Source organism: Colias croceus, chromosome Z (assembly GCF_905220415.1).
Source record: "Colias croceus chromosome Z, ilColCroc2.1".
NCBI lineage: Eukaryota > Metazoa > Arthropoda > Insecta > Lepidoptera > Pieridae > Colias > Colias croceus.
Window position 1 is genome coordinate 10,847,412 of NC_059568.1, and position 18,453 is coordinate 10,865,864.

Genomic DNA, 18,453 nt, shown 5'->3' on the forward strand with positions numbered 1-18,453 from the left:
TAATCGTAAGCACACAAATTATTTCAAAACATGTATGAAAAAATAATAATTGTAATATTTTTATAGGTCCACCTATGTCTACACTGCATAATAGGAAAATTCCATATCGAGAGAGCTTTGGCCATAAATATTTTATATCACTAACGTATTTCAATGTTTAAAACGTTATTGTGTACAGTTACAGAAATCTATCTTAAATCAAGAAAGGTGACCATAATTTTAAATGTTTTTAAAATATTTAAGTTATTATCCAATACAAAACTAAATTCATTCCTGGTTCATGACTTTGAGTGGGGTAATTAACACGACTTTATTTCCATACATGTATAGATATGATAAATATGGAAGGGACGTCAATGATAGGTACACGCTAGATCAATGCAAAACTGCTTTTATAATTTATTTCAGTCTACCTACACATACATTTTATTACATTTCATACATAACACTTTTCCCTTCTTAATTAAACAACTATAATATATTCAACTAGTATTCAATAAGTCTGATTCCCACTAAAAATAACTTAATGTTAACAAAACAACATTTTACACTGTTATAACTTAAAGTTTACTATTTGTCATGTACATATTGTATATATAGTAATGACGTATAAAAAGGAACATACAAAACTACCTACATAAAATAATATTTACCCCACACCAAAAATAGCACAATTACACGTAAATGACAATATAATATTACATATAGTTTACATGCGTTTAAGTTTGCGTATGCAGCGCAACGCAGCTTTCCTGTAGATACGCTCATGTACCGGGGACTTTGGTGAAGCGGCCAGGTCCCGCTGCTCCCCGTCACCCTCCACATCATCCACACCTTGCTGCCCTTGCGAGCTCAAACTACACTCATCATCCTCAACACTATTGCCTCCTCCCTCTTTCCTCTCATTACTCTCACCCTCCGACACGGCCTGACTTAACGAAAAACGCGATTTTCTAGTAAGTAATTGATCGATATGCCGCTTATGCTTCCGCCCATCGCTCGTTTGCACTTTATATGATACGAGACTAAGGCTATCAGTGATAATCCCGTCGACCCACTTACTATTATTTTTTGAATAATCTCGCATGAATATTCGATCACCTTCCTTAGCAATTCGCAAAGGCGTTGGTCGACGTTGCTCTTCCACTATCTGAGCGGCGCGCACTCGTTCAGCCGTATCGGGTCGCATCAAATCAAGACGCCCACGTAAACGTCTCCCTAACAAAGACACTGCAGGTTCGACTCCTGTCGTGCATTGTTCCGTATTTCTGTACGAAAATAAAAACCGAGCAAGCGCAACGCTAGTATCAGTTCTATCTACCTGTGCTTTTTTAAGTACTGATTTTATAGAACGCACCGCATTTTCAGCGGCTCCGTTACTAGAGGGATGATAAGGTGCGATTAACGTATGTTTAATTCCATTTCGTTGTAAATAGTTTGCGAATTCCGATGACGAAAATGGAGGCCCGTTATCACTTATTAATCTTTTAGGTAACCCGAAACGTGCAAACCATTGTCTTAAACAATTAATCACTAAACGCGCGGACGTCGTGCTAACTTTTTCTACTTCTATCCACTTTGAATGAGCGTCAATCAAAATTAAGTAGTAATCATGATTAAAGGGACCCAAAAAATCGATATGTATTCGCGACCATGGCTCGCTCGGCCAGGGCCACGAGTGCACGGGCGCAGCACGCGGCGCCGCCCGCGTCTCGCGGCAAGCGGCACACTCACGGGCCATGCATTCTATATCACTATCTATGTTATCCCACCACACATAATTACGAGCAATCTGTTTCATTTTAATTATACCCGGATGTCCATCATGAATTTCCTTTAAAACGATTTCCCTTAAAGACCTAGGAACGATAATTCTATAACCCCAAACGATGCAGCCTTGGTCTATATGCAGATTTTCTTTACGATTAGAATAACATAATTCTATTTTATTTAATTCGCTTTTAGGTGGCCAACCGTATAGTATAAACCCATAAATCTTGCTTAGCAAAGAATCTTTAGCCGTCTCAATTTTAATATCTTTAAAATTAATCGGAAAATTATCTTGTGCAAAATTAAGATAACTGCATTCTTCACTTCTTAAATTGCAATCTATAAATTTAAGAGGAAGACGCGAAAGAGTATCAGCAAAACAATTATTTTTTGATGACACAAATTCTATATCGAAATCATAAGCTGCTAGCTTAACGGCGTAACGTTGCAAACGACTAGCCGCTGTAATCGGAATTCCTTTATTCTTTCCAAAAATATAGCTTAAGGGACGGTGATCGCTCCGCAGAGTGAATTTCCTCCCGTACAAATATTGGTGATGCTTCGTGACCCCAAAAACGATCGCCAAAGCTTCTTTATCTAATTGTGAATAATTAGTCTCTGCTGAATTTAATGTACGACTCGCCGCGCACAGCAGCCGCTCCGCGCCGGCCGCGTCGCGCTGCGTCAACACCGCGCCCACCCCGTACGCGCTGCTATCCACTGAAAGAATCAACGCACGCTTAGGATCGTAATGCGCGAGCACAGGAGAACTACTCAGCACCTTTTTTATTTTTGCAAATGCCCTATCACACATATCCGTCCATTCCCATGTAACATTCTTTTTTAATAAATCATACAGTGGCTTAAGTATATCGCTCATATTTATACAAAATTTAGAATAAAAGTTCACTAGACCCATAAAACTTTTAAGTTGCGTTGTATTAGTAGGACGGGGCGCTCCCACAATTGCATCTATTTTCGTCTTGTCCGTATGCAGACCGAATTTATTTATTTCATATCCTAAATAATTTACACTGTCTTGAAAATATCGGCATTTAGAAAAATTTATTCTTAACCCGTTTTCCTGCAATCTTTGTAGGACCGCCCTTAAATATTTTAAATGCGTTAATTTGTCCTTACCAGTGACACAAATGTCATCTGCAAACACAGCCGTCGAAGGCAACCCACTTAATGTTTCTTCCATAATTTTTTGAAAATTTTCAGGTATACATTTTATACCGAATGGAACACGCTTATAAACAAAAGTACCAATGTGAGTCGTGATTGCCGTCATCGGCTGTGAATCCTCATGTATAAAATACATTGTTGAAATGCATTTGATAAATCTAATCTTCTAATATATAAAAATCAATGCCACTTTTCGTTGTAATTCCATAACTCGAGAACGGCTGAACCGATTTCGATAATTCTTTTTTTATTATATTCCTTGAAGTACGAGGATGGTTCTTATGTAGAGAAAACGTTAATATGTACCACGGGCGAAGCCGGGGCGGACCGCTAGTTTAGTATATTGTTCACCTCCACCCAATACAGCAAATAAATCTTCGATACGAGGAAGTGGGTAATGAAAATCCTTTAACAACGGATTTATAGTTACCTTATAATCACCACACAATCTTATCGTACCGTTCGGCTTAACAACAGGTACAATCGGTGTGCCATAGTCCGATCTCTCAACTTTATAAATGACACCCATCCGTTGCAGTTTTTCTAGCTCTTGCTCAACAGGTTTACGAAGCGCAAGAGGTAATGGACGCGATTTAACAAATATAGGCGTATTGTCATTTAAATATAATTTTAATTTTGATTTAAACGTTCCTAACCCGTCTGCAAATACTTCAGGAAATTCATTACGTAAAGAAACTGCAACGGATTCGCTATCACACATGTTATATAACTCGCTAATTCCTAATTTTAAATGTTTTATCCACATTCTGCCCATCAATGGGGGGCCACCATTTTCAATTATATATAATTTAACATTTTCGGCCATCATTTTTCCACAAAAAACATTTACTACGATATAACCGATCGTCTTAATAATACCACCAGTATACGACTTTAAAATTAGCGAGTTATTTTGAATTGGAATATGACTAAAATTATCATCATAATACATTTTTGAAATTACAGAAATTTTACTTCCAGTATCGATTTCGAACTTACATGAAACATTATTAACCCTTAAATTAACATAATACGGCCCGTCGCCGTCAGAGTTTACTACCATCTTATAAAAATTACTACATTCGTCCGAAGAAGAATCATTTAGAAAGTACTGCGATTTACTCTTACCATTTAAAACCGAACCGAACCGACCGAACCGCGCGGCCCCGCGCCTGCGATGCGATGCAAGCCGTCGTCCGCGAGCGGCGCGGAGCGGCCCGCCAGCGCGCCCGGAGCACACGCCGTCGCCGCATGCCGTTCCGCCGCCTCCAAAGCCAAAGCCAACTCCACCGCTCTCTTGTAGTTAATACTCTTTTCCGCAAATATTCTTGATCTCATGTCTTCATTGCACAGACCCGAAACGAACTGATCGCGTAAATTATTCTCCAAACATAAACCGAAGTTGCAAGTTTTAGCGAGATATTTCAGCGCTTGCAAATATTCTCTCACACTCTCCCCTTGACGCTGAATTCTTTGTCGGAACACGTGTCTTTCTGCTATTTCTGAGCGATCAGGTTCGAGATGATCTTTCACCAACTTGATTAAATCGTCGTAACTTTTCGACTCGGGAGTATCGGGTGAACACAAATCACACATCAATTCGTAACACTCGGCGCCGACCACGGTAACCAACATGGCTACTCTTAAAGAATCGTCGATACTATTCAAACTTATAAATTGGTTCACACGACGAACATAAGCGTCCCAATTGTTACTGTTAATATTATAGGGTTCAATATGACCGATAGGCATTTTGTTACCGAATAATTTAAACGCGTGATGGTAAAAATTCCTCGTCGCCAATGATAAATATGGAAGGGACGTCAATGATACACGCTAGATCAATGCAAAACTGCTTTTATAATTTATTTCAGTCTACCTACACATACATTTTATTACATTACATACATAACAAGATATAGTTTACTTGATCAGAATTCCTTCAATTATTTATTTCTGCTAAGTATTTATTTCAAAACATGTATGAAACATTTGTTCCCAATCAAGATTACTTTAACAACAATCCTAAACGTACAACTTTTAAGTTTGACGTGTCTGTGTATGGCATCGTCGTTTCCGAACGTATAAACCTATTTCATTTATTTTTTATTATATTATATAAATGTCGAATTATTCCGGACACGGAAGTGTTCGTGACTGTTCGATGAAGACCGGTAAAAGATAGCCGTTGACACATAAATACATTTTTTTTTTCAATTTAATTAACTTATTTAATTAGTGTAATTAGTAATCTATTATCATCATCTTATATCAGTTACCATACTCCTCCGTAACGGCTGCACCAATTTTGATGGATCAGCGGCAATTGCTCCAAGACATCCGACGGCTTGTATGGCGTCACGATCTGGCGCGGGGGCTGTTGTATACATTCTATAACTATAAACGTATTAACTTACGATTGTCACGTTTGTCCCCGCCGGAGCCGGAGCCCGAGCAGGCGCTGGGCACGTTGTGTGACGTCAGCAGCGGGTAAGCGATGCACGTGGTCCCGACCAGGTGAGATGGCGAGTTCGGGTTGATCAGCGGCACTTGCTCCAGGTCGTCCGACGGCTTGTATGGCGTCACGATCTGGCGCGGAGGCTGTTGTGTATGTTTGCTTTATTATTGACTTCATCATCAGTATATACGTTCCCAATGCCACGAGCCATGAGGCTATTATTGAGTTAAAACTTTTAGTACCTATTCAATTAGTTGAACTTGAAAATACATTGGGAAGTTGCTCTAAAGCTAAACGATATAAATATACTAATGCGTGATTTTTATTTCATTTCATATGTTCAAAATTTCCACGAGGCTTTCTAAAATACGTAGTAGGTAGTAGGTACTACTTAATATTGCTCTTGTTACAAAATAAACGAATGTACAAATATGTTAAGCTTTACTTTATTATGATAACCAAATATAACTTGAAAGGCAAATTACACTGGGAAATTCATCTATGTGCTTGTAATACCGAGGGATGATAAAACTGTGGGTGTCATGGAAACAAGTAATGATAAAATGTATAAGAAATGGTAAAGAACTGAAAGCTTACAAAATATATTCATGCACAAACGTATTTTGCAACCACCTGTAAATGGGTGCAGAATGAATAAAAGTTGAACAAAAACCTTCAATAGCATTATTTTTGTAAACATAATGAACTTATGCTGAAAATAATGTAATGATCTAAGATTCTCTCTTTCTTGAACCGAAACGACATTATCAGTTTTAACTAAATGTTGTAATTGACTAATTTAATCTCTGGTAGAACCATAGGCCACTTATATACGTACTTTAGATCAACTAGTGTACTTTGAATACTACGAGCCGACAAACTTTTAACTTGGTAGGACTATTCAATAAAAAAAATCCTTTTTGGATTTAATAAAATAAATATACAACTTCTTTCCTGCGAGTCTACAAGATACAAATTATGTAGTCAATACTTTATAATTCTTTTCTCCAAAAACATAATATTATCACGGACGTTGCCGAAGAGGGAAACACAGCTCAAGATTCTAAAATTGGAGCAAATAACTAAATCCCATCAAACGCAAAAGGAATCACATAAATCGTTTGAAAGCCCACGGCGTTATGGAATAACGAGTAAACAAAATACAAAAAAAAAACATTCGAATTGAGAACCTCCTTCGTGTTCGCACTTTGACTTTGATATTTGAAAATAATGAAATTACAATTTAGGACAATACGAAAAAAAATAATTAGAACTCATAGTAAACTATTCTGCAATCTATTAACATTATCGTTGTAATACAATATACAGATAGCTACAGTAAGGAAACTTCATACAAAACGTTCGAAATGGCTCACGCACACAAGCAAGCGTGTTTACGAGAATTATAAGGGTATTGACGGGGATCGATAGTAGCGGACGACACATCCACAGATTTTGAAAGGCAAAGATACATACTATAGAAAAAAAATTGTATGTGTTGGTAATATTTTCGATGTGTAAGTAATGTGAACGACACTCACATTAAGTAAATATCGATCGTTTATAGGCCTTTCAATAAATATACATATAAATCCCTGACGTGACGACAAATTAAAACGAGATTAATTTTTAATTTCTGTAGACATAAAAGAACGAGTTCAAATTATACTGAAATATTTTTCATCAAAATGTTAGCTACAGATAGTCAATTCGACTATGTTCATTCTTATCATTCTAAAAAAATTCTAACTGAAAAATCTTGTTTTAATTTAGGTATATACGGTAGTATAAAACAGTTTCTTGCTTAAACAATTGTATGATGATGTGTCTCTTGTTACGTCCCGGCCTTAACAGCAAATTGCTAACTACGTGCCGTTCGCATGGGAACGGAATGTGAGCGTGGTTTTGCTGTGTTAGCTTTTAAGGCGAGGTATTTCAACGCGCCGTTTGCGCGAGTCGCTCCTAGCGTCGCGTCGGCTTGTCAAGAAAACGCGTAGCAACGTTAGGTTCTGAGATATAATATGTATTTAATAATTACGGGGCTTCAGTTGAAAACCAAAATTTAGCACGTTTTCTGCAGTACATCAAAATACATATCTTTATATAAAAATTATTAGCAAAATCAGAAATTTCATTATTAAATAACTCGTTTTCGATTTTCATTTTAACCTATTTTTATGATTTTATATGATCGAGCAAAATACACATGGTTGTGCAACAAATTAGCACACTTTTTAGGCAATATCTTGAAGTGTTTTGATATTATTTTTTCTAAAAGCGTCACATAATTGCAATGACATGCAAAATTTGATCTTGCAAACCAATTTTACTCCGCTTCGCTGAAGGACTCCCCTTAAGATTTCTTTAGAATAATTATTAAAAATGTATAACGATTCTTGTATAACTCCGGCCTGCATCGTGCAGACATGGTTATAAAGCTTCATTTTAATTATTAAATTTAGTTTTAAAGTACATCTGGGTTCATATGATTTGTACATAATATATATATACTTAATAGGTATATGTATTTTTATCGATAATCGTGACATCACCACTTTGTGCTAGCCTGACATATTGTTTTCTTTATTCATCCTTAATAAATTAACAAAAACGAAGATGTTCTACGCTCCCCTAAAAATAATTAATTGCATTTTTAATTTTACAAATTTGGTTTAATTTTTCGTTTTAAAAATAATAAAGTTTACATAATACTTATAAATTTTAATGTAAATACTGGTTAAAAATAATAATTGAATATAACTACAAGTATGGAGCTAAAACAATTGGTACATTAATTAGCGTTCAGCGTCCATTACTAGCAGGTATGCAGGTGGATTATTTCTTCTTGTAAATTAATATCTTAGGCACAAAAAAGTATTAATAAAAACTATTATTGTATCTTTACGGGTTTCAATCTCAAAATTACCACAAATGCAACTGTGAAAATAAAATCAAACAAAATATACCGGCTGAATTGACTACCTCCTCCTTTATTTTTGAAGTCGGTTAAATATCAAAAAGGTAAAAGCTCTATAGCTTCAACAGTGCTTACGTCATAATTTCATCACAGGGGCAAAGGTTCCTAACTGTATGTATCTGTCAACTGTGGTTGTAATCTTCTTGAAATTAACGAAAAAGAAAAAAAACAATTAAAAAAAAACATCGCGTTTCAAGCCACGGCACTTACGCATCCGGCGATATCCAGGAACGCAATGTCGCCAAAGAACGCGCCGTCCAGGCCCACGTGTCCCGTGTGCTTGACGTCGCCCTGCGGGCTCGATATCATGCAGCGCTGTAGCGAGCGCTTGCCGGTGTACGTGTGCCGCTTGGCGTCCGAGCGCAACAGCGTCGAGCGGAACGAGCGGTTCCCGGAGCGCGACTCGTGCGTCGTGTACGAACCGGACGCGAATGAGCGTGCGTTCTGGGTAACAAACGTGTCTCGTTTACGACCAGCTATTCTTTTTCTTTTTTTTTAACAATTTGGAATTAAAAATATAAAAAAGGGAATTTCGAAAACTGTTCGTTAATTCTATACGTCTGGTCGTCAACAAGAATGGGATGATAATGCCGTAGGGTCAGCTCACACCGAGACGCGACGCGGCGCGACGCTGTGCGCACATTTTTCATAGAGCGACTCAGAATATACTTTATTCACTATCAGACTCAGAATACTCAGAATATACGTATCGTGACGCAGCGGTGCATCGCCGGTACGCGCGGCGTGCAAGAGCGGTGCTGCGTCTCACGGTGCCGCCGTTCAGACTTTGTTTAGAATTATTGCAGTTCGGTCGAGTGCTCGATTGAAAATATAATGATAGACTGGGATCTTGTTATAATCGGACTTCTTGCAGAAGAGGAAGAGGACTGCGTGAGGGCGCGGGCGGGGCCGCGCGGCGCCCTCGGCTAGTAGATACGTTCCGCTGCGCCTCGCGGCATCTCGCTGCGCAGCGAGGCGTCGTCCTGCTACGATTTTAAGATGCGCCTCGCGACGTTGCGATGCGCCTCGCGACGTTGCGATTCGTCTCGCGACGACGCGCGGTGTAGCGCGATATCATTGGCCTCTTTGAGAATCGTCGCGTCGCGTCGCGTCTCGGTATGAATTGACCCTAAGTGTGATTGAGTTATCTGTTATTGAGGAGGAGAAATATTAGTCAAAAGATGTCAATGTATGCATGGTCCAGGGGAAGGAGCAAAGTAATGAGTAAAACTTGAATGGACATGCTTGCTGTTTTATTCTTTATTATTCAGTTTTACCTCAACCTTTACGCATGGCTTTGTATTTTTCGGATCAAATAGTCCACAAGTGCCTCCTGGCAACACTCCATACCACATGGCCGAATGAGTGTAGTCTCTGTATTAAAAAAAAGTTCATATTTTTAAAGTTCAATATCATGTTTCCGTATATATCGGATATAATTTATTATATTATTATCTTAATCCTGAACGTTTTAACTTTTAACTGCTGAAATATACATAATGAAAGGTAATGATACCTTAACATAATGATACCTTAAATTGTATTTTTGCTTACAACTAATTTCTGGTTGCAACGTGAATACCACGAGATTTTTTTTTATTGATTTCGTTATTTTATAAGTTCACACTCACTCTTTGGACAGCACAGTTATTTTTTGGCCAGTTTTGTATTCGAGGAAACTTGATCGTCGACCATCCTCTGGTTTTACATAGGTGCAAGTAGCCTCTACCTAAAAAGTGAAGAAAATACATGACCATGTATCTAAATTAAGATCAATAGATACCTGTAACTTTAATTATATTTAAGTACTCCAGTAGATATTCGATTTCCTTTCATGAAACGCAGCATAACACTACCTATTTAGAAAAAAAAACAGGGAAAAGACTATGTGTATGTCTATGTTTTTTCAAAAATAAGATTTTGCCTGTTGTAAAAAAGTTGCATTATATTGACTAGAACTTACCTCTTGAGGCCTTATTTCCATCAATCGTATTTTCACGTCCTTGAATTTTGGCCGATTATTGGGATCATGTGCCCAGCAATCACACATCAAAGCATAGTATTCTTCAGGGCAGCATTCTGGGCGCTCCAATCTCTGAAAAGTCAATAAACATTAAATCTGTTTCCATCCCCCGTACTACGCCCTACGATATGCATCAAAATGAAACTCTATCATTGATTTATTCAAGTATTTCACCAAACTGATCTGAACTGATTGTGGAAATGATCATTAAGACCAACTAAATGCCTATAAAGAAATTGTGGGAGCCATTGTGTTATAGTTTACCTAAAACGTACTGACTTTATTTAAGAAACAGAATTTTTCTAATAATTAAGGTAAGTAGGTATTTGTAAATTTTCCACCCAGTATTACGAAAACAAAATAAAATTACTCAGTACGATTAGTTTATCCTCTAATCGGATTAATATCATAACAAACTCTTACAGAATATCATAAGCTAATCCGATTGAATATCAATTTTATTAAAAGCATAGCAATTGTAAAGGTTGTTAATAAAATATATTGCGTCTCTATGCAATGAAAGGTATTGATTAATGTAACAAGGTGGAGCGTGGGTGGTGAGAGGTCGTGACATTCGCAGATCAAAACAATCATAATCCTGTTACAGTGGGAGTTGTTTGTATGGAATATTGAGTCAATAAACATAAAATCATGTTATTTTATTTGCTGAAATGATAAAAACGCAGAAGTTACAATATCAACATGAAAGATTATAAAGCTCTGTGATAAGTATAATATTTTAATATGAATGTAAAAGTTTTCAGGTGAAAAGTTATAAGAGGTGAGAACACTTCTTCGAGTCCTAAAATGTGAAATTTACACAATTACTATTCAAAATTTTACTGGGCGGTGTTAAATCGTACATAACATAGCAACGGTAACGACGTAAAAAAAATTTCAGCCAATATTGAATATATAATAAAAATAGCAACCTGGTAGTTAGGCGCATCAATGGCTTCAAGTATCTGTTGTCCGGAAAAGGCCGCCCACGGTTGAAACCCGTAAGTGAACATTTCCCACAAACACACCCCGTACGCCCATATATCGCTCGATGTAGTGAAGCGCAGATACAGAATACATTCCGGAGCACACCTTTTGTTAAAATTATATTTAGAAATAGCCCTTTGTGGTGAATTTCTTTATGAGAAATATATTGAGGAAAGTCTCGAAAAAAGGTAAAATTGTATATTGAGGTAAGTGTAGACTACTTATATTATTGAGGCATTTAAGTGGAAAATATTAGTTTACAACAGGGAAATATTAATAACATCAACTCTTATGAAATTATAATTAACTTACCAAGCGACGGGTAGCTTCAGGTTGACATTATAATTGGTTTGGTAGTAATCCTTCCCTACCCCCAAAGCCCGTGACAATCCAAAATCTGAGATTTTAACTAGATCCTTGCTAAACACTAATATGTTTCTTGCCGCTAGATCTCTGTAAAATTATTCATGCTATAGTGTTCGGAAAATCTTAGAAATTCATGACGGATATTTATTTCATTGTTACCCATATAACTTTCATTCAAAGGTAAATAAAAAATCACCAAATAGATTACTCACCTATGAATCAGTCTTTTGTTTTCTAAATAAGTCATTCCATCACAGATCTGTTCAGCAAACTCACAAAGATTTAGCACTGGAAAATTCGTACGGAATGTAACCTCACGGAGGCATTCTAATAGGGATCTCAGTGGTGCTAACTCTGTGACCTAAAATAATTGATTAATTAAACCTTCTCAGTCAACCCTAATAACATCATAATTTGTATAAAGTGAGTTGTGCGCCGAAATAGTGGAGAAATGTTTTATATTTTTATCCTATATCAAGTATCAAGTCATAACAAAACCAACTTCAACAATTCAATTGATATAAGTACTATAAAATTTGCGCAACAAGCTTCGCTTTGTCTGCATATTTCATGTTTAAAGTTCATGTGAAAATGTGACTGTATTTTATTTTCAGAGTAACGGAAAAATGATTGGATTTAAACATGATTCACTCATAGAAAAGGTATAGGTACAAGAATGTTTGAACGTGTCCCGGCCGGAGCAAGGACGGGGCACGGCCCGGTCGCGAGACGGTCGCGCGGTACCGAGAATCATCCTTTACACACAGTCACACGTGTATCGAACGACTAGTTATTCATTAAAATGTATGAATAAACAAATTCAGTGAACATACAAATTGATACTGTACTAAAAGCAGCATTGTATTATTTGTGGCACGGTAATAATATCTCTATTATTACCGTGTTTGTGGTGAGCAAAAGTAGGTATATAATTACAAAACATACGCATAAATTTGATATTAGAATGATAACTTACCAACATCAACGAATCTAGGTGTAATACAACCCCATAAAGCCTTACTATATTAGGATGATCAATACTATGCATCACGGCGGCTTCCTTCAGAAATTCCGTAGAGTTCGAAGTCATACGCTCATTTCCGAGACATTTTATAGCTACTTGTATCTGCAAACATTTTTACAATTGCAGCAAGGTGGATTTGATTTTTTGTAGTTATAATACGAAACATTTATTCCTATTTGACCTAAATAGGGGAGTTTGTTAAAATATTGTCATTAATTGGGTTGAACGCTGTATTTGATTATTTCCAGTAAGTTGATAAATATATAAATTACTAGCTGCGCTCCGCGGTTTCACCCGCGTGACTCAGCTCCAATTGGTTTTAGCGTGATGATATATAGCCTATAAAGCCTTCCTCAATGGATGGGCTATCTAACATCGAAAGAATTTTTCAAATCGGACCAGTAGTTCCTGAGATTAGCGCGTTCAAACAAACAAACTTTTCAGCTTAATAATAATAGATTGCAATTCTGTTCTTAAAAACGATAACTTATGAGTTCTGAGCAGAGAGCGAAATATTAGAAGTCAGAATGGGTTATTAGAACTTGGTGAATCGAAGTGACGACGTTTACAGTGAACAGTAAGTGCTCGTTCACGTAGGTACACGCGGGCGCGGGAGCGGGTGAGGGCGCGGAAAACGTTGCGATCTCGTGTTCACATTAACCGCCAGGCGTTCGCGCGAGTGTGACGTATTGTCAGAGGTCGCAAATATGGACCACGATCTTATTTTTAACAGAAAATGCATACCTAAAGTGGGAGATGCTAGAAATTAGAATTGGTGTGCACGAAATTAATAAAGAAAGAGAACGGTATGGGGAAATTCATACTTTATATGGTAATTTGAGAGAACATCCTTCAAGATTTTTTAGATATACCAGGATGAGATGATGTGTTTACTTTGCCAAATAGGAGTTCTAGCCTGAACAGCACTAATAAACTCTTCTGTATTGAACGACATGATAAAAACGTGCTATCAGTAGACGTAGACAAGTTCAAACTGGTTGAACTTACCTGACGTCGCGAGTGAATCGCGCGCGCCGCCGCTAGTTTGACATGAACACACACAAACGTCTCGGGCGTTTGAAATTGCCGCGAGCGCGCCGCCCGCGCCTGTCGCTAGTTAGCTCGCTACTTAGACCGCACGTGCGTTTTGAACATGAACACTTGGAAATCATGTCATATGTTTGATATTTCGTGACCGCGCCCGCCACCGCGCCCGCGAGTCAACGTGTTCAAGCACTAAGGGCCCGCGCATACATACAACTTTTGCATCGACTAAACAGTTCTGTCGAGTTGTGTACTTTTCGTGATTTATTCTCAACTAAACAGTTGATGAACCTTCATCAACTGATTATGCGCATACATTCGATTTTTTATCTCTTCAAATCAACCAGTCTTAATTCAGCAACACTAGAGTGTTTACAAACAATGTCAATTAACAGAAAAGTTCTAGTCTGTGCCTTGTTATCGTTAGTTAAAAGACGTATCCTGTGTATACTCTAAAGAACGACTCAACAGATTTGACTAGTTGTTTGTTCGTCGCATTTGCCTCTACTTGGATTAGTCCAGATAATCAAGTCCAAATGACCCATATCATTTATCATATCATATATCGTTATTTTTGGATGCAACTATTAACCGTTTTTATTAATTTGAATAATAGATTGATCAACTGTTTAGTCGATTATATGCGCACTTCAATACACAATAAGCGCGTGATCAATGGTTATCCAACTTTTGAATCAAAAGCAAATCGATACGTTTTTTAGATTTTTTCATCGATCAACTATCGAGTTGATAGTAGGTACAGGCCGATTAAGAAGAGCTGTAATTATTGTTTTTATTTTGCAATTGTTTATAATTACAGGATGATGTAATTTAAACAAAGACGTTAGGTATACTACTAACAGCTATATCCGACGAGATCATAGAATTCTAAATTAAAAGTTATTGCACGCCTCATAAGCGAAGCGTTGAGGTGGGTACTACTGTCACTTCGCGCAAAACACCTGATTTTTCAAACTTAAAATGTCTTTATGTATCATACATTGCACTTGTAAGATAATACATACAAACACATATTAAGAAAAAACACTATTTTTAACATTCATGATATTTTTGCTGTCATTTTTGTTATTTAAACTAACAAAAACAGTTAAAAAACAGTTTAAAAAAGTTCTGTCTTGGACGTCCGTGTGTCTGTATGTGCGGAGGATTTTCTTGTTAACACGATAGCGACCGAAATACTTTACTAATCGAGTCTTTTTTTTTTCTCTTACGCTTGAGTATGCTCAGGAATAGAACCCTTTCATTTTTCAGGGTCTGATTCGATGTGGTTTAATTGTTATTAAATAAACAAAAAAAAAATATCGACTATTCTCCATAATTTTAGTATATCTATATAAGTACCTATATTCTTTTTTTTTTTTTTTTTTATATTTATAGTGTACTCAAAATTCACCATTATAAACTCGATTCTTTATACTATAAGCCAAGGGTTAAAAAAATAAGTTGGTAGCCAGTCCCTTAAACCTGCGCAGTTTCACATTTAGGTGGGGCCACAAGAAAAATAGCCCAATTATTACGGTACCGCTTTCTTTACTTTTCCAACTGTTTTTTTAGATTTCTATGGACGAGATACTTCGTTCTTTTAAATTGTAATTTTACATATAAATTATGAGAGCTTTCATACCTATTATCTACAACGCACCTATTTTACAATTCAAGTCTACACCTAAACTAGAGTCGCATTTATTTTTGAACATACTCTATATTAAAATTGCATAAGTGTGAGTACTGTGAAGATGCCAGCTTTCCTTAATCGGCCTGTATCGTTCATTTATTGCTATATACTTAAGAGCAGGCTCCCTTTCTCATTTCTGGCACTGAGAGAACGGTTACGGTACTAGACGCTAATGCAGCCGTAATAAAGTTGAATATCGTGTGCGCTCTTTGATCGCGTTCGAGCTCGAAAAGTAAGTCTCAATTCTTATTTCGTTCATAACTAAAGTAATAATTGATCTAGAGAAAAAATATCTTGGCATTCGATAGTAAACCCTATTTTCTTACTGTTAACATTTATTTTAGACATAGTCCAAGTAAATCATTAAAAAAATGTAATAATCCTTAAAAAAGGCATAATTTTTGAATAAAAAATGAATCGAGCGAAAATGTTACAATTACGTAACTGTCTTGTACAACGAAAGAAAAAGACCCAATAAATCATATACTAAAGTTCCATTTTGATTGTATGTGTGCCTGATTCAGAATATTAATGCAAAAACACATAAAATTTAAGGAGCTTCCCCTTAAGACCTAGCGCGCACGAGCAACTTTGTCTCCGCAACTATTTTGTCTCTCCACCCATGGGTTAGTATGAAAGTGCGCGCACGTAGCGACGCAACTCCCCATACAATAATTGATGGGAGAGACAAAATAGTTGCGGAGACAAAGTTGCTCGTGCGCGCTGGCTCTAACTTATGAGACACAACAAAATAGTTGTCAACTAAGAGCCGATTTTTCAATCCCGAGATAAACAGTCTAATAACTACCCCTCGAATAGATTTATTCAATTGTTTATCTAACTCACAACGGCTCGCCTATTTTTCAATCGTGATTTATTCCATTAATAACTATATGGCCAAATATATCCATATTGGCAGCTCTGATCTCGGAGCGGCGAAACAAACATATTAAATTAATCAGGTTAGAGCGGGATAGAGTCAACCCTTGCAATTTGTCAACAACCGTCACTATGTCTCACGTCAAGAGTGCATTTTAAGTTTGTCTTGTTTTATTCTAGGAGGTAGCAACGTTGACAAGTGAGCATTTTAGTATAGTTGGTTCTCTGATATGCTGTTCCTCTTGCTATTTCGGTTACAGTCCGGGCTGTCTGGCTGGCCGCAGTGGTTGCGTTTATTAGTGCGCATCTTATCTGCACAGGAAAATATCCTTAATTTAAAGTCATTTTTTAACGCGTAATTTTTAATCGTTTGCCTTTAGATAGATCCATTAGACATACATTTTTTATTGCAAGACGTTTTTTTCGTTGTTGAATAGGTGCCAGACGCAATTTTTATTTCAAAATAATTAAAATATCATCGAAATAAGTGAAATTCCATCAACATGAGTCCCAGTGAAGGATAAGTAATCACTGTGTTACTTATACTATATATAATATTCATTTTACTATTTACAGTTTTTTTGCAACAATCTACCATATCGCCTCCTTTTTCCCAACGAACCTCAAATAGGACGTTAATGTAAACTTGATAAAAACCAAATATCATCAAGAAATTAAAGACTTTTTAACGGATTTTAAACGCGATTTATTCATTGTATTATTTTCCCAAGTCTTTAATTTCAAAATGTATAATACTCGCGTAAAATCAAACACTAGAAAATACAAATATCATCAAATTCATATTTATACCCAAACGTGTAATAAATATGAAACCATCTATTAAAAATATTAGTTTACTAATTATTCAATATAAGTATTAAAAAAGGATAATATAATACAAATAATAAAGTTATTACTTACCTTTTAAGCGGACTCATGTTGATGTAATTTCACTTATTTCGATGACATTTTAGTTATTTTGAAATAAAAATTGCGTATGGCACCTATTTTACAACGAAAAAAACGTCTTGCAATAAAAAAATTATGTCTGATGGATCCATCTAAAGGCAAAAGATTAAAAATTACGCGTTAAAAAATGACTTTAAATTAAGTATATTTTCCTGTGCAGAAAAGATGCGCACTAATAAACGCAACCACTGCGGCCAGCCAGACAGCCCGGACTCTAACCGAAATAGCAAGAGAAACAGTATATCAAAAACCCAACTATACTAAAATGACTTTTTTTTAAACGTTGCTAGCTCCCGTACTATTTATTGCTCTTGTGTTCTATGATTGTCGATTGTTGCTTTGATTCGAGTGAAGAGTTTTGGTTAAACACTGGTCATCAAAAAAATCGACCCACCTACACTATGTTTGCTATTTATCGATTATTTCACAAATAAGTCGTCTTATTTTGTTGTATTTTGTTGTAAGGGTCTGATAACATGTTTATCATGTTTGTCGTAAATATTACTGCACTTAAAGAATCTTAACAAATTTTTATACAGAAATACTGTACAGTGTTGATTTGACGGTTTACGGCGGGACAAATTATGCCCGTGTTCCCAGTTCAAAAATGACTTTTTTCGGGATCTCTTGTTCATAATGTTAAGTTTAATAATTGATGCTGTAGTTTTGATAAATTTTGTCTCAAAATAATGGATACTACTGTAGCTGAGGGGTTCCAAGCTGTGGCTCTACTAAAACAGGGGTTATGTCAACTTGCCGTGGCTAAGAAGTAAAATCTGAGCTGTTTTGCTGTTCGATGAGTTTACCAAAGGTTTCTAGAGACTGGGCAGTATCGATGAAAATATTGATCTGCAAGAAATAGGGTGGCAACTCAAAGGGACGACCCCTAGATAATGTAATCAACTCTACAAAATCGACATCTGTCTGGTGTAGATCTCTAGTGACGCCTGCGTGAAGAGGATGAGACGGGACCAGACGAGTTCGACTAACGCCCACGCGACTAAGCCGCCGGTACCAGCGTTCACACCATCGTTTTTCTTTTTGTCATTGCGTACTAAGACCCCTGTAGAAC

General features: G+C 36.6%; 2 protein-coding genes across 2 annotated transcripts in view; both read right to left on the reverse strand.

Moving 5' to 3' along the window:
- Positions 1-18,453, reverse strand: part of LOC123705619 (activated Cdc42 kinase-like) — a 39,718-nt gene that overhangs the window by 15,940 nt on the left and 5,325 nt on the right. The window contains exons 5-13 of the mRNA XM_045654504.1: positions 12,746-12,895; positions 11,982-12,130; positions 11,716-11,856; positions 11,349-11,508; positions 10,357-10,488; positions 10,025-10,122; positions 9,671-9,767; positions 8,604-8,837; positions 5,376-5,559 (exon numbers count right to left, since the gene is read on the reverse strand). Coding sequence (XP_045510460.1) covers positions 5,376-5,559; positions 8,604-8,837; positions 9,671-9,767; positions 10,025-10,122; positions 10,357-10,488; positions 11,349-11,508; positions 11,716-11,856; positions 11,982-12,130; positions 12,746-12,895 — 1,345 coding nt within the window. The remainder of the gene's footprint in view (positions 1-5,375; positions 5,560-8,603; positions 8,838-9,670; positions 9,768-10,024; positions 10,123-10,356; positions 10,489-11,348; positions 11,509-11,715; positions 11,857-11,981; positions 12,131-12,745; positions 12,896-18,453) is intronic.
- Positions 376-2,790, reverse strand: LOC123705620 (uncharacterized protein K02A2.6-like). Its single transcript, XM_045654505.1, has one exon. It carries the CDS (start codon positions 2,687-2,689, stop codon positions 710-712), a length of 1,980 nt encoding a protein of 659 aa, XP_045510461.1. The 5' UTR covers positions 2,690-2,790; the 3' UTR covers positions 376-709.